The sequence below is a fragment of the Habropoda laboriosa genome, unplaced genomic scaffold, assembly GCF_001263275.1.
Source record: "Habropoda laboriosa isolate 0110345459 unplaced genomic scaffold, ASM126327v1 scaffold11, whole genome shotgun sequence".
In the NCBI taxonomy this organism is placed as follows: domain Eukaryota; kingdom Metazoa; phylum Arthropoda; class Insecta; order Hymenoptera; family Apidae; genus Habropoda; species Habropoda laboriosa.
Genome location: NW_017100150.1, coordinates 631,361 through 648,724, shown reverse-complemented (window position 1 = coordinate 648,724; position 17,364 = coordinate 631,361). Strand labels below are relative to the sequence as shown.

The following is a 17,364-nucleotide window of genomic DNA, read 5'->3' as shown; positions in this document are numbered from 1 at the left end:
GTGCAATTTTCGGGAGCGATTCGCAGCAACAAAGTTGCAAGCGCGATCTCTCCGTACGCAACTTTGTTGTCGCGAAAATCTGCACATTGTTGCACGATGCGCCGTTTTGCAACAATGTGCCATTTTCAGGAGCGACTCCCGGCATCAAAGTTGCAAACCCAGAACGCGTTTGCAACATCGTGCAATTTTCGGGAGCGATTCGCAGCAACAAAGTTGCAAGCGCGATCTCTCCGTACGCAACTTTGTTGTCGCGAAAATCTGCACATTGTTGCACGATGCGCCGTTTTGCAACAATGTGCCATTTTCAGGAGCGACTCCCGGCAACAAAGCTGCCAAAGAAGAATCGCGTTTGCAACTTTGTTGCCGAGAGTCGCTCCCGAAAATTGCACATTGTTGCAAAACGGCGCGTCGTGCAACAATGTTCAGATTTTCGCGACAACAAAGTTGCAACCCGGATAACGCGTTTTGCAACAATGTGCAATTTTCGGGAGCGACATGCGGTAACAAAGTTGCAAGCCCGGTAACGCGTTTGCAACATTGTGGCTCGCTCGGGCTCTTGAGAAGACGTACATTTTCGCAAGCGTGATTTCTCGTTTTTGCAACACTGTGGAATGCGTTAGTTTTGAAACGCACGTATTTCCGTTTGTTACGCTGTACGACATGCAAAACATTGTTGTAAGCAGTACTTTGTACGCAAAACATTGCCACAGGCATTTATTTGAACACTCGTGTTCAACTAAAAAAGTGTTAAGCCACATTTTCAACATATTCATCTATGGATAATGCAGCTTGTACGAATGTATCTGTATAGAAAATATATGCATTAACGGTGTTCCTTATTAAAATATGTTTTGTACTAAGTAGAAATTTCATCCCATTCGAAATGAAATTTACTTACAATACAATTGAACCCTCCCAAAGTGTGTTCTCTTCTCTCAAATTAAGTTACCAATCTAATTCTTAGAACCCACACACGTGACGACAAACGAGAGACACTTAAAAAGAAAAACAAAAGAAAAATCAATGTTGGACGACACTCATTAATCGATGGCGCACATATTCGAACTTCAAAAAAACAAAAACGCCTAAACGATAAGTAAGCTCATGGAATATGCATTCAACAAAAATTAATTACACCTTGAAATCTCACCCGCTACTTCACCAACAAGAAAACCATTTACGCTACATTATGTCCCCTATAGTATCAAACAAATTTTGTAAGAACATTTTTCCGATAGCTTCAGTTCCTTCTAATGCCGCGTTCACACTGCTGTTCGCGAACAACTCGCGAACACGATCGCCGGCAATATGGACACTTTGTCCGTAGTGTTCGCTCGGGAGGCAGTACATCAAATTTAACGATCACTTCGCTTTCAAACTGAGAAGTTTCGCTTTCTTATTTCGTTTTTTTAATAAACCGTTTGTTAATCTTACTCCACCAGAAACGCTTTTTTTTTTGTACAAAATTTTGATATGTCACCCTATAAATAGTAATGTAATGATAGAGATAGTATCCCTACAAAAACAAGTTACTCATCAACTCGCTGATTGTCCCTTCAAAGTCCTTTACAACAATTCGTCACCAGAGCCAAAATTCACCTTCTCCCCAAAATTCCATCTTTATAAATACACCTACAAAATCCCTTTGCGGAGAGTTAGCCCAACACACGTCGCAGCGAATACAACATTTTCTTCTCTTCACCAAATTCGCGTCTTATTATGCAAAAATCCGCGTGTACAGAGTATCACTGTTGCAAATAAATATTATATTGTAAGAATATAATCGACGTCTATTCTCGTACCCGGATTCCAGCAACTATACCTTTTGATTACCAAAGATGCAACTGATGCAAGCGATAGATCTTCTTCGGACATCTTTTTAAGCTTCAAAATTTGCGCGTGCACATGTGCAGGGTCCACAAAGAACTACCCACGAACAGTCAGCGAACAATTCTGCAACTGTTCGCGAAATCTAGCGTGGATACGATATTTCTACTGTTTGCGAACAACTTTAGCCAGTGTACCCTGTAGAACTGTATTTTTATTCCTCGCGAATTTTCAAAGTCCCTTTCCTCGAAGACGGAGAGCTTCACGTTGAAATATTTCTATTTTTACATAAGAAATCAGAAAAATGATACCACACGTTCTGGTTCACCTCGTATTTTATCGTTATTCAAATCATTAAGTAGAATAAAGAGGTGGTGGTTACATGTGCTAACAACAGAAATGTATTAAATGTATGAAATAAAATACACATAGACGTATACTCGTCCGCGCGATTGTTCGCACATTCACTTTATATCCTGAGATTAAAATAAAGGGTGCTTTCAGTCTGAAGAACGAGGAAAGAAAAAGAATTACCTGAAACTTTTATCAAAGTCCACTAGAAACCGGCAAGGGTTAAAAATCCACCAGAATTATCCGATTATCGTAGATTTCCCTGTAAGAATGATTCATTTATCCAATTAAATGAACGTCACTGTTTCTTTATGTCTTTTATCCACTATTCTGCTAGAATTCGTATGCCGGTGTCACAAGAAGTACCAGATTTCTCCTGAAAAGATGAAAATATATGGTTTCCCTACGATTTGAACGAAAGGAACCACTTCCATTTGGACTATCGCGCAAAGAAGAAAAAAGATAAAATGGATATGTGACAAACATGTTTCGAAATTATGTTACTGTGCCCCAACTCGGTTGTTTTCAACTCAGAATTTTCACGATGAAATACGACTGTTCGAAACTGTTGCTATAATCCTCGGGATAGAGCGAAAAAGAAAAAAATCGATTCCTTCTTTTGCCAATAATAGATACATACAGGGTGGCACGCAAGTCCTTGACATTTTTATTTGTTTTTATGAGTGAGAATGTAAATAAAGACAACAAAGAATTATGATGCAATATGTTAAGTGCGAAACATGATGTCACTTCTTGATTGCAGAAATACGTTCTTTTCTTCATATTTTCCATAAATTTTCAAGAAGGTTCAGAAGTTGCCTCTAAGTGGAGCCTGGACTTTTGCCCCACCCTGTATTTAATTTTATGGTGATTGCAAAGAAGAGAAAAGGAAGGATGGAAAAAAGATTTATTGTAGATTCTGTATTAAGGCTACTTAAAATACTTGCGCCTTAGACACGGAAAAGAGGTCAGAGGTTGTGTTTATTGAGATAGGTATAGTCGGTGGAACAAATTTAGCGAGCTCGAAAAATTGGTCACGAGTCAAAGTAAACATGTTTCGAGCATTTTATGATGTGATAGAAAGATAAGGTGCCGAACCTGCGTAGCTTTAATTTTCGACCTCTCTATACTTATTCCACCGATGTTTGCTCTAAAGCATCGCTGCAGAGAACGAAGACCTGGACTTGAAGTAATTCTATCCTCGCTAAGGTATTAATACAATTTTTTAGGCATGTAAGGGTATGAATTTCGAGCTTTAACAAATTCATTCGGGTCAGTCGGAGGCGAATATTCTGCAAAATGAGGTTACAGTCCCTTTCGAGTGCTTTAATTAAACATACAGTACGTATATATTTACTAACGATAAATAGAAGAAGTAAGGTGGCACAATCTGTAGCTTATAATTAGGTGAACAACCTAAAATTCTGTATCTCCCTTTTTCATAGAACAGTTACTTCGATTATTTATCATTTCAAACTGGTTACATCAGTGACTAGAAATTATGTTTGTGTTACTGCGAGAAATTATGTGCGTCCACTTGGAAAATTATAAAAACCAGTGAATTTGTGTTCGAGTTGTTATTTATACAGGATGAGCCACACGTAACTTATCAACCTTGAATAACTTCTAAAGCATGTATTTTATAAAAAAGTGTTTCATATGTACATATAAAACTTGCACACTATCGACAAATAAAGTTTAATACTTCCTTATAGAAAATTCACTGCTCTTTTAAATTTTGATACAAAAAGGTACGCTTCCATTTCAAAAGCTCAAGATCACTTTGATATCTCGTAAAAAAATAGGTGATTTTAAAAAACCGTTTTAGTATCGTATGTTCCCTTCGATACCGCGCAAATTCTTTATAAACACTTTTTTGGAACATACTTTGGAAGTTTTTCGGAGTAAACAAGTTATGTGACTCACCCTTTATATTAAATATTAAGACATTTCCAGGAGAAATATATCTTAAAACCATTGACAGTACAGAAATATTTTGGATAATAATTGATAATATTCACATATTTATTAATATTTATTTTCTAAGTGAATCAGTTCGACCTGAAATAAAAAATGAAGTTCGATTTAAGCGCACATTGTTTCTGAATTTAATGCAATCTTATGTTTCCTTGTGAACATTGTGAAACGAACTGATATATTATCTTCGCTCGTTTTTCTTTTACTTATTCGACATATATGTTTTCCTTGATATACTTTTTTCAATTTAAGGACTATATCTGCATTCATCGTAACACTTAACCCAAAGTCACTCAACTAGGTCAGAACATTTTACGAATTCAACAATATTATTCATATTTTCCTGACTTTAGATTCACCCTCGAATTTTAACAGTTACTTTTCAAAGAAGAGAATATACAACTATGGTTTAAACAAACGTAATTAACATGACAATATCGCAACAAAATGCCTTTGCACGATCCTCTGTATGATCATACAGTAATAAATACGTAAATTTCCAACTGAATGTGGAAAGCATAATAAACTTTTCCTTAACAATTCCATTAAACAAAAAAGGACCGAGCGTTTGATACTGACACTGATGGAGGTCTGTTCCCGTTTAACAACGATTTAATTTCAATTGTACAGCCGAGGCAAACGAAGTAAAGGAATAAAACGTTGATTGAACAAATCCTGGGTCTAGTCCATCCGTATTCGTTATAACACAAGGTGGGTTATGTAAAACAGGCCACCTAATTATCTTCTGTAGCTATGACGGTACGAGAAAATGTTTACACATAATTTAAATAGTTTCAAAGACTGAATAAAGTGGCAGGATAATTGTTTTGATGGGAAGAAATGGTAAAAAATGAAAGGAAGTTTCACGTTTGATTTAAAATATTGAGGTCACATTATTATGCATGTTTAAATGCACATCGCTGCAATACCTATATATACACTACCGGCCAAATGTTAGGAATTACTGAGCATTGCAATTTACACAAAAATTTCCAGAAAAAAGTCAGCGACTTTGAGAATTTTTTAAGGTTCGAATCAATTGATATGAGATAAATTGATAAATGTAGTGTTAGGGCTTGCGGTTGATCTTTCGATCGTTCAAGCTTTGCCGGTTTTTGCACGTGTGTGCCGACTAATGTTCCAAGGCTTCGAATGACCAGTTTCTTGATTGAAACACTAAGTTTTTATTTTATGTTCTATTTTCTACAACTAATTCAAGATATAAATTCTATTGCGAAGTGAGAGGTGTTTCTCTTGCGAGTGGCCAAGTGTTTCTCACGAGTGGCCAAGTGATTCTTCCGCGAGGTGCAAAGTGTTTCTGCCGCGAGTCGCCAAATGTTTCTGCTGGAGTCTCTGCGGGTTTACTCCGGTGCATCGCAACCTCCCTCCATTTCGCCCTTGGCGCGTTATCTTAGGGTGGGGTAAACAACGGCCGGAGAAAAGGTGTTCGGTGGACGGATGCGTGGGAATCCTGTGGAATCTCCGCTTTTCTAGGCTTTGTTAAAGTCAAGTGGCCCATCGACGTTGGCAAAAGTCGTGGGCCACTTTTCTATTTTTCCCTTCCTAGGGACTAAGTGTCGCAGGCAACGCAATAAACACTTGCGGTGTTTTGAGAAAGCGATATTTGCCTGCGACGACGACCACTTGACTCGCTGCCATAAATCCGGCTACAGGATACGCCTTAATATGTAGAATTGAGATAAACTTCAAATCTATAAAAAATTAGCAGCAGGTTTAATATTGATGAAAGGTGGGAGGTGATTCCAAACTTTTGGCCGGTAGTGTATATACTGTACGAAAAATATATATAGGGGGAGTTCCCTTAACGCCGGACGACACCTAATATGGGACATTAGTTATATCTGCAATAATTGAAACGCTACCGAGCCGTTATTCTGCGTATCTCCTAGAGGAGATAAAAGGAATAAAAATAAGTTTTCTACGCGTTTCAGTCACATGTGCACAGGTAGAGAGATTTATTTGAGAAAAACTTTAAGCGTCCGGCGCTAAGGGAACTCCCCTATATATATATTTTAATAAATCAGAAAAACGTTTTCTTCCATCTTGTTCACCCTTTGAAACTATTTAAATTACGTATAAAAATTGTCTCGCACCACCATAGCTAGAGAAGATCATTAGTTTTACGTGGCCCACCCTGTAGAATTATTACACAGTGGATTGGCATTGTTGTACCATCCCCAATTTCTTTCTGCAACTCTATATTGTAAGAACAGATAGTGATGTGTCTGATACAAATGTTTTCATTCTTCTTTATTACAGTACCACCACACAAGCCAAATATCATCGATGAACATGGGAAAACTGTGTCAACAATAACAGGGCCATACGAAGAGGGCGGTGACATGAAATTACAGTGTCTTGTATCTGGAGGTGAGTTTCCTCGCCCTTTTTATAATACGTATACAGATTTCTAAGCTTCTTCTAGGATGCTCTTTTCTAAGTGAACAGAGATTTAACAATGAATTCTAAGGAGGACTGTAAACCAATTTGTTGCCAATTTTTGATTGTTGAAAAAATTTTTTCTTACCTTACTAAGGAAGGTTTCTACTCTGTAAGTAATTCTACTCTGTAAATAATTGTTTAAAAACTATAAAAGAAGTTTCAATTTTGCAATTTTCTGAGCCAAATTTTACTTCGAACAGTCGAAGAAATATCGTTACATCCCTCGAAGTCTCCTTTATAAAACGATTGTTTGCACGCGGAATAATTGTTGTGGCGTACCATAACGTACACCGTTTCACCCTGAATTAGTTTTGTGCGACCGATGATTGAAGGCAGTTCGTGGAGTTTCTTTCGTTTAGGATGGTTTGTCTCGAAAAGTTTCAACTACAACTCAGTTTCCACGGCCTTTAAAAGTGTGGAAAGCCATTTGCTATGTTGTCTGTGTTTTACCAACTGACTAACTGACTGGTTAACTCACTTACTGACTAACAACCAACAACTCCGGTCGTTAAGGGTCTATGTTTTTTGTATTAAATCTATGGTAATGGGCAGTGACATGATAGGCAAATCAGGGTTCTCCTTGGTCCCTGAACACACCGCCTACTCTGAAAGTTCCGAGTTCTTAACACGTTCAACCCGGGGTCCAATTTCACTCGCCTGCTGATCTGTTGGCATGTAATTATGTCGTACTTCTTCTGGCGGACGTTTTGTACGGCAGTTTTTTTTTCATTGCCGATAATTTTCCGACAACTCATTTCATTTTTCATAATTGCTATAATATATCGTCGCCCTTATGTATGCCAATACCATGAATGTGCGATTCGATAAATTACGGAAATTCACAACTAAATGCAGAATGTAATCGAATAATTCTGGAGATGAAAATATTCGAAATTTTCTTGCAAATATTAATCTGTGCTTGAAACTTGAATTTAATTATGAAGTAATTTTTGATTACCCCCATTACCCAAAAAGTGAAATTTTGCACATTCATGGCTTTGGCATAAAGCGGACGATATTATGATATAATATATTTTAACTAATAGAAAAAATTAAGCTGTCTTTTGTTTTAAATTCATTTCATCTTTTCCAAAAATTTCCAAAAGCACATATCATTGTAGGGCGTTGTCATTGTACATTTCATTAAAATTTGATTCGTTTTTGTTCTTCAAAATTATAAGGGAAAAATTAACAAGTGTCACTCACCGATTTTGATGAAATTTACGTATGACGTAGTTCTTGAAAAAATATGTAACACTTATTTCTCTTTATCTGCCATCGTTCATGCTGAGGGGGTGAAAATAGCCCCCAAAGGTGTGTCAAAACCTATTTTGTCCGATATCTCAGAAACTATTAGAGATAGAGCAATGGTTTAAACAAGAAATTATGTGTTTCTCAGCGACAAATACACCTGCCTAATTATTTTTTAGGAAAATCTATTTGTTTAAGTAATATATTAAAAATTTTTCATGCAAAATATTAATCCATTATCACGTAAATTTGTATACCGATACTTTTGGCTGAATTATAAAATACGGATAAATTGGAATTTTGATTTTTTGCATTATAATAAAAAATTATTACATTAGCAGTTTACATAAGTAGGTATATTATATACTTATGGTCGTGAAAGTTACGAACTTTTATAATTTATAATTTTAGAAATTTAACTGTGATAGAAGTTGATAAGTAATTCTCGAACGGCCAGAATTAGCACAAATCAGCCACCATCAAGGTGTATGAACTGCAGTAACGAAAGGTTTCTGTGTCCATAAAACACTTTCTGGGCTCGTGCATCTAACTTAAAGGCGTCGAATAAATAAAAATTCTGGAACAATAATCTTTCAAAAATACGCGAAATCTTAATTAGTCTATACGTTGCGTTGCAACAATTATACTTTTTGCATCGAATTTATTTGGAAATGGATGTATGAATAAGCCATTAACTATCGTCTTGCATACCAATTTAGATAGATATTTGAAGCCATTGGAGTGCTATAGGTAGAGTAATACATTTGATTAGTAGTTCTTTGCCCAACAAGAAATAATTTGTTTCGCAATTATTTTTCTAACAAGGAACATTTTCGTCAAACTTTGCACATAGTTGGAATATCTGAAAATATCGGGTGCTCTTTTTCATTGGTAAACGTTCATACTTAGAGAGTGAAACCACTTCCCAATGCTGGAAATTGAACAGCTATTAATTAGAATAACTGAATTATAGCGCGATGCAGTCCGCTCGATGGATGCACTCTTGTTTCAAGAAGATTGAGAAAATCGATACACTTTTAAATACTAAATTAAGGAATTTGCAAAAGTAAAATCTAAGAAATTCCTTCGCTCAATTTCATCAATAGTTATAAATATTCCCTAAACAGTTCAGAGAACGTGTACGGACTCTTTCTCACCTCGCAGTAATTTTCAGAAATTGTGAAAAAGACAAATTTATGAAACTCATTTTGAGGTGTCCAGAGATCCTAAGGACAATACTGTTCCATTGAAGGTGGAAGATTGCGCTCTAATACGGAATTTTCGCCGGTTTCCTTTATTGCGCTAAAGGTCTACCGGTACTCGAGCGATGTCTGTTACGCATGTGACACCGTCAAATTTAATGGAGCATGGTGTTTCCAGCTTACCGTGCAGAAGCTACGGAAGGGAACCTTTCGATATTCAGTTTCACAAACGATCCTGGCCAACACTTTATAAAGAAAATCATCAATAAAACATTAAACCGGTCTACTCGTACAGAGCCCGCGAGAGCATATCAAAACCCTCTATATGGGATTTTCGAACGGAGAGGATTAATATCTTTGCGACACACAAGCACGTGAACGTAAGTAATTCACAGGTACACACACCGCGGATTGTCCAGCAAAGATACATAAGCACTACACGATTGTTTCCACCGAATTTTCGCAAAAGAAATTCACAATCGTTGATTAACCTTTTCGCTACGGCGCGCTTGTGACAAAATATGATCGCTACGAACACACTCAAACGTTATTATTATTTTCGTAACCCATCATACCTTTCGATATACATTCGACACAGACATCAGTATTGTACATATCTCGTTAAACTAGTTATAATAAACCTATATCGTTGTTCAATATTGTGTTTGATACAATCAAAAATTCATACAGTCCACTATCCAATTGCATACTTCGAAAGACTTCACTGGAATCCACTAAAAGAAAACCAGTTCCAAGTCCGCGTCATACTATAGTCGCGGAAATACTCGTGACGCGATAACATCTGTCTTATAAGATTTAAATGAAATTTGACAAACGATAATTTTGTCGCAAAAACAGAAAAGAAACAAAAGTATATATGGTATGAACGTATATGTACGCTCTTCGTACCCGAGCGCCCACTTTTCGAGAGCGTATGTATACGCTCTTCGTATACAAATGTTCATTCTTCGAGGGCGTATATATACGCCCTTCGGAGCGAAAGGGTTAATCAACCTACAAAGGACTAAAAATGTGGTAAAATCATCACATGCGAACAATAGTTGCTGCGATGCAACAGAATATCTATACAGTGGGTGACCAAATTATTACGAACACGAACGGAAGACTTAACCGTTTATTTTGTCGCAAAAACAAAAAAGAAACAAAAGTATATATGGTATGAACGTATATGTACGCTCTTCGTACCCGAGCGCCCACTTTTCGAGAGCGTATGTATACGCTCTTCGTATACAAATGTTCATTCTTCGAGGGCGTATATATACGCCCTTCGGAGCGAAAGGGTTAATCAACCTACAAAGGACTAAAAATGTGGTAAAATCATCACATGCGAACAATAGTTGCTGCGATGCAACAGAATATCTATACAGTGGGTGATCAAATTATTACGAACACGAACGGAAGACTTAAAGTAAAACCTTTTTTTTATTACAAAATGTACTGTTACGTTTCTAATAATACTTAAAGAGAATTCTAACATTTCTACGAATTATTGAAAATTTTCAAAAATACAAATATCGATATTTCGTCAAGCCATCATTCCCATCTATAATTGCTACTTTCGATACTTTTTTCTGCAGCTTTCTTTTATTCCCGCGTCATAATACCGTATCGATATATGCTTCTCTATCACTTGATGCAATTCCACGTTTTAATCATTCCTATAGGTTTTCTATTGCATTCATATCCGGTGAATTGCCAGGCGGTGAATTTAAACTTCTTTTTAGCTAGGTAAGCTGTCAAAATATAATCAAGTTGTCTATCTATGTGTCAAGAACAAAACGAAAGGATATATTTTACTATTATCGAAAACATAAAATATGCAACTTTTTAATCTGATCATAATAATTGGATCACTCACTGCAGCAGACCTAGACCTCCCATATATCTGATGGATTATTTACCACGTAGAGTTTTGGTGGAATCTGATATTTTCCAGGACAGCAGGTCTACGAAACTCCGTAAATTGTTCAGATTTTTGAAAAGTTTTGTCAACAAATTCGGAACGGTATTATTGATCTTCCTTCTCTCCTTCCTCTTTCTCTTTCATTCCCTTCCATTGTTCCTTTCCTAATTATCCATAGATCAGAGGTCCAACCAATGAAATAGTTTGAAAGAACCAACCTCCAATGAACTGTGACAAGACTTCTCACAACTCCAAGTTTTTCCTCCGCGTGGAGTCGTCGCATATCTCCTACTCTTTGCGGAAAGACCGAAAAGTTCCGTGAACCGAATGGAACGAAGAGTCTCGCGTATACGGCAAATTGTAAACCCTAAATCGAGAAGAAGCAATCCTTTGTACGTACAATTTACCATTGAGAACACTAGCTATATCGAGTTAAGACAGCGTGTAGTAGCATAAATTTGGTCCAATTTTTGCTCAACAGTAGTTATGCTACGTATTGAGTCATCCTGAAAGTTTACGTAGTTTTAAACCGTTCATTTTGAAAAAACGTAACACCACTGGAATTAAACATTCTCGTTTAAAATAATTTCACTTTTGTCAACGTATTACAGGAGCATTCACGTGCGTACATAATAACCTGAATCTCTAAGAGAGAAAAAGACGCGAATGAATCTCTCCTATCCAAACCTATTTTACACCCGAAAAAAATCTTGTTCACAGTTTAGTGATCTACTTCGGAATTAATTCGCTACAGTTTTCTGCTTATATTGTGGAAATTATTTTGACATAATAAGGAGTTAAGGGGGTATTCTAGTCTAGAGTGTCATTTTTTAGTCCTTAGGGATTTTTTTGTAAGGAAAGTATAAGTTTCTCAGTATCAGCATTTTGCATACATATTCATTCATGTTTTAAGAAAGTTCACAATTTTTTTCAAGTGAAAATAATCAAAACTGTCGGAATTATATATCATTCAGTGCGGTCCCTTTAAAAAGAAGTGTCCTACTGGCTGACACGATTCCGCCCTTTCTGTTTATCCGAAATGAAAAAGCCAAAAGGATTCTTGATTAGTACGACTGTGACTATGGTGTGAACCAGAATGGAAAAAAAATAGTGAAAATTTACAAAATGGCGGCACTTCGAATTTCGAATACCGATTTCTTCGACTTTTCTTCGTCTTTCAGAGGCTCTAAAATTCAGAAAAATACATATTTTGGCATAATTCTGGGTCAGACGATAACGACACATCCACTGAAGGTGCATGTAAAATTTGGAGTCAATCGGACAACTAGAACTTGAGATATCATGTCAGCCATTTAGAAAAACATGGTTTCGAGAAAAACGCGTTTAAAGTTTCTCATACCAGTTACACGAGAATGGTATACTTACTTTAACCATCTATAACTTCGTCAATTTTACAAATTCGGAAAAATCCTACGACAGTTATACTTCTGCAAATGTCTACTTTCAGAAAATGTAAAAAAAAAGAAATCGATTTTTTTCAAAAGTCTAGACTAGAATACCCCCTTAAAACAGCGAGAACTTTTAGGAGAACCTAATAGTTACTTCTTGTTTTCGTTTCCTCTAAAAAAGTCCATGACAGGCTCTATTACCCTCCCTAAGGAACAAAATACCCTCGAAATGGCTTACGAGTATCAAGGTGGTCTGTGAAAGTAAAATTTATGTACGACCAACCATACTACTTTGCTCATCTCGACCTATTACAGGGATTATTTAAAGGTAAATCTCACATAAATGGTTTAGAGATACGGGAGTGATTTTAATAACAACGTTTAGGAACTAAATGTACTCGCTGGTTAATTTACACTGTTACTCGTCAAGCTCCTCTAATTTTTCTAGTGTCCACTTCACCACATGTGGTCTTGCAACCGTGCAACTTTTGTAAATAATGTTTTCGCTTATTACTTGAAAATATGAAGATATTCGTGTTGGTCAGAATTGGTAAAACACTCTATATTCATATTGTATAAAGATCGTATACATGAAACTTCCATACCCACACTCCTATTTGAATTATTCCATAATACGACATAACGAAGTTAGTAGTGTCTTCTCTGGAATTTTTGTAAAGGGCAGAAACTTTTGAGCGACAAAGTGGATATAAATTACTGTACGTGATTACTCTTCGTTAATGACAATTTTATTGTATTTTTAGATATTCAGAACCCGATTAATCAATGCGTGTAAATGTTTCTGTGGATTTATGTAATTCTGAACACTTGTTAGCTGAAAAAGACGTTAATCCTCTGCACTTAACACGTTAAGCGCCAAGCCACGATCTGGCAAAAACTACTGAACCAAACGAACTCAAATTTTGCACATGTCTTCAGAACATGCGTGGCTATGGTCGTTAGTAGAATTATGCCAAAATATATATTTTTCTGACTTTTAGAGCCTCTGAAAGACGAAAAAGAGTCGAAAAAATCGATACTTCGTATTCAAAGTACCGCCATTTTTTTAATTTTCAATATTTTTCTTTTATTCTACTACCGACCACAGCGACATGCATTCTAAATAAGAATCAATTGGATTTTTTTATTGTCGATAAGCAGAACAGCTGAAGTCATGGCTACCATGGACCTACTTTTTTTTTTTCATGCTCCTGTTTCACGTGTTCCACAGCAGCCATATTTACTTATTTTTCAACAACAAAAATTTGTAATGATTCTTCAAGGACAAGTAAATACATAGGAATAAAGCTCATGTTAATAACTGTTACCGTACTTCTGTAATAAATTAGCAAAGAGGCCTAAAAAAACGGCCGTCACACTAGGAGACCCCCTTAAGAACGCGTGCACTTGACTATCTAATAAGCAGTGTCAGTGCCACGCTAATTACTATTAATACGTTTATTAATGATTTCATTACTTTACATGTATATTACTGAACGAACTGTTAAAAGTGACGTCCTTGTTGACGCATACAAATGTTTACTTTTCGAATCAAAGAGTCGTGGATGGTGTTTTCACGCTTTAATTTTTCGAAAGCCTGTATAATTCTTCCTTCGAGCTGCAGAAGATTTACGCTATTTCTTTGCGAGATGTGTCGTCACCGCTGTTTATCAACGTAAAAGTGTTAGCGGAAACGACAGTTTGTAGGGGATGTTTAAATTCATTTTTCTCGAAAACTAAGCTTCTTATGAAATAATTTTATTCTTTATTTTCGGTTTACTTTTACATGCAGAATCATCCCCTGCCCGGTTATATGTGCCATTCGCCTTGCCCCACCCCGCATATCTCGTAATACAACTGCATTTTGAAAGTTTCGTTTGAAAATAATAAAAAGGTTTTCGCTGCTTAAAATATTACATGTTCACAAAAACTAATAATAAGTCGGACACAGTTGAGATTTAAAAATTTCCGTGTTACTTTTCAGGTCGTCCAGAACCAAAAGTGAGGTGGTGGCGTGGAGAAATGCTTCTTGATTCGAAAGATGAACGAGGGGAATTTCCTGGTTTACGTAGAAACACTTTAACAGTTAAAGAACTTTCAAGAGCTGATCTTCATGCAGTTTTTACCTGTCAAGCAGCTAACAACAATATTAGTCAACCTGTTTCTGCCTCTGTGGCAATCGAAATGCACTGTAAGCTCCTTTACGTTACGATGTTTCATTTAAGCGTCAATACTGAATAATGCAAACTGATAAAATACAAATAATATGTAACAAAAACTGAGAGAAAAGTTAACAGCACATAATAATTGCAACTACATTAACGAGGAAATTAAAAATACATCTGTGTTACTCAGGAAGTATCTTCAAAATTTTGTATGCACTGTGCAGTGTGAGATACAGAAAAGCATGATAAAGTTGTGTGTTTTGGAGAATCGAGGTTTCAATGAGACTTCAAGATTGAAGTATCAATGAGACTTCAAGATTTAAAGCTTTCCTAATATATGCAAATGTGGTCCACAATCAAGTGAATTCGTTAACCGTAGTCATTCAACGTGAGTCAAGATCCTAGGTAAGGAAACACTGTTGTATCGCAATAATCGACACATCTCAGGCATCTGTTCAAATTATAACAAACGAATCATATCAGAATGTTCGAAATAAATGTAATTACAACGATGAAACTGATTTTCCTTACCTACGACATCAACTGACCTTAACCCTAGAGCGGTCTTCGGGTCTTTTTTGACCCGCCCCCTTTTTACATTTTTAGTAATTTCTGCTGTTATCAAGTTTACGTTCCTTAACATTATTTTAAACGTTTGTCGTCTAGGTTCATATGTCGCGTTGGAAACAAAAATTATTGCACATAAGGTCTTAGGTCCCTTTTCACCCAAAAGTCTTAAGTGTACAGTCAAAAGGAAGACCGCTCTAGGGTTAAGTAACAGCAGTGACTGAATGAAACTAGGTATAGGCTACACTTTTGTATATTGAATACATAAAGTTCTATTAAACTTTGGAATCTCCTTTACATTCTCCTGAATGGAAAAAGGAACCTTATTGTTATTACTTCTTTTCTACTTTGTAATTATGGGTGTACCTAAAACCAATAACAGAATAAGACGAAGGCAAAGTTAATTTATTTTTTCAGTAGTTTTAAGTCATCGCATATGAAATCACATTATTAATTCATGTCCAATAGAATAAATATGAACATATTTTTACATGGTTTTTTTTTACTTTTCAGTGATGCCATTAAGTGTAACAATATTGAGCAATGAACACTCACCTCTTAGCGCCGATAGAATATACGACATTAATTGTATGACTGTTGGTTCAAGGCCACCAGCTAAGTTATCTTGGTTCATGGATGATAGAAAATTAACTAACTACACGGAAAAGGTATTTTTTTCTGTTCTTCTGTCATAAATAATTTTATACGTTTTTAAATAAGAAACCGTAATAAGGAATAGTGTACGAGATTGCGTTCTTATTACTGCTATCTATTACGTCGCTGTGATCTTTAAAGGGGTACACCACCCTGATGCGTTTAAAAAAAAAGGAAAAGTTTGGGAATTTTTTTCATAGGTAACTACTGAATGAAAAGTTTCAATATTTTTCAGAGGGCATAAATGTAACTTTCAGCTTTTGTCTCCAATTTTTAAAAGGTACAAATGTATAAAAGCGGAGGAATTATTGCGAAACTTCTTCTGCTGGAACATCAATTGCTGGCCGCCATTGTCGACAAGGAATGGAACGTCTGAAATAAAAACTTCTTTTTGATTTATAAATAAAAATTTATAACAATATTATCTGCAATATAGGTTACGAATTTTTCGATATCTCAGTTATTTAAATTTTTATAAACGGTTAAAGTTGATTTTCTTTTGGCAAAAAGTGTTTTTTCCTCTTCAAATTGCCACCATTTCTATAGTAATTACAATTTCGGAAAATCATACGCTACATTGTAGATGATACGCTTTTATTTGTAAATCAAAAAGGATTTTTTATTTCAGACGTTCCAATTCTTGCCGGGAATGGTAGATAGCAATCAATGTTCTATCAGAAGAGATTTTGCAATTAGCGAATAACTCCTCCATTTTGTAACATTTTTGCTTTTACAAAATTGGAGAAAGAAGCTGAAAGTTACATTTACATTCTCTGAAAAATTGAAACTTTTCATTTAGTAGTTACCTACAAAAAAAATTCCCAAACTTTATCTATTTTCAGAGGCCTCAGGATGATACTCCCCCTTAAATGTTAAATGTTAAATTACCGTTACTGAACCATGAAGTTGCTTGCCACACAATTTTACTTAAATTTTTTTCCAAGCATCACACTGCATACCCTTAAAAGAATTGTAGTATATTCGCATTGCAATACAGTAGACCCCCGTATAGCACGAGAGATACGTTCCGTATTATACGTATCACATAGGTTATACAAATAATGGATCATGTATTTCGAAACATATATTTATAAAAGATGTAAAGGTTTATTATACAAAATGTGAAATAAATATTTAAGGTGTAACAGTAAAATATTTTTCATTTCACTTTAAATCAAATATTAAAATTTAAAATATTTTGTCATTACATATTTTACTCAGAGTAAAAGAAACAATTAAACTTTTAACATTTATATTACAATTTTAGTTCTTCCCATAGTTTCGACAGAAGTGCGATTGCCTATGATAAGCTTTGCCTATGAACACCGTTGGTCCCTTACAGTATTACACCATAAAACAATTACCATATAATATAGTGTACCATCAGTTAGGGGAACTTTGGTACACTGTGAAAATGTAAACTTATGCACCGTGTAATACGAGTCCTTTTCACCATGTTATACAGGCACAATTTTTGCATAATATTATACGAATTCGTGTTATGTGAACCCATGTTATACTATACGCAGGTCTACTGTACTGTATCTCTTACCACAATTTCGACAAGAACTTTT

At 35.7% G+C, this 17,364-nt stretch overlaps 1 protein-coding gene across 1 annotated transcript in view; it reads left to right on the top strand.

The window, feature by feature from the left end:
- Positions 1 to 17,364, top strand: part of LOC108574625 (synaptogenesis protein syg-2-like) — a 135,725-nt gene that overhangs the window by 91,245 nt on the left and 27,116 nt on the right. Inside the window, exons 4-6 of the mRNA XM_017937249.1 lie at positions 6,436 to 6,546; positions 14,389 to 14,595; positions 15,650 to 15,804. Of these exons, the coding sequence (XP_017792738.1) occupies positions 6,436 to 6,546; positions 14,389 to 14,595; positions 15,650 to 15,804 (473 nt within the window). The remainder of the gene's footprint in view (positions 1 to 6,435; positions 6,547 to 14,388; positions 14,596 to 15,649; positions 15,805 to 17,364) is intronic.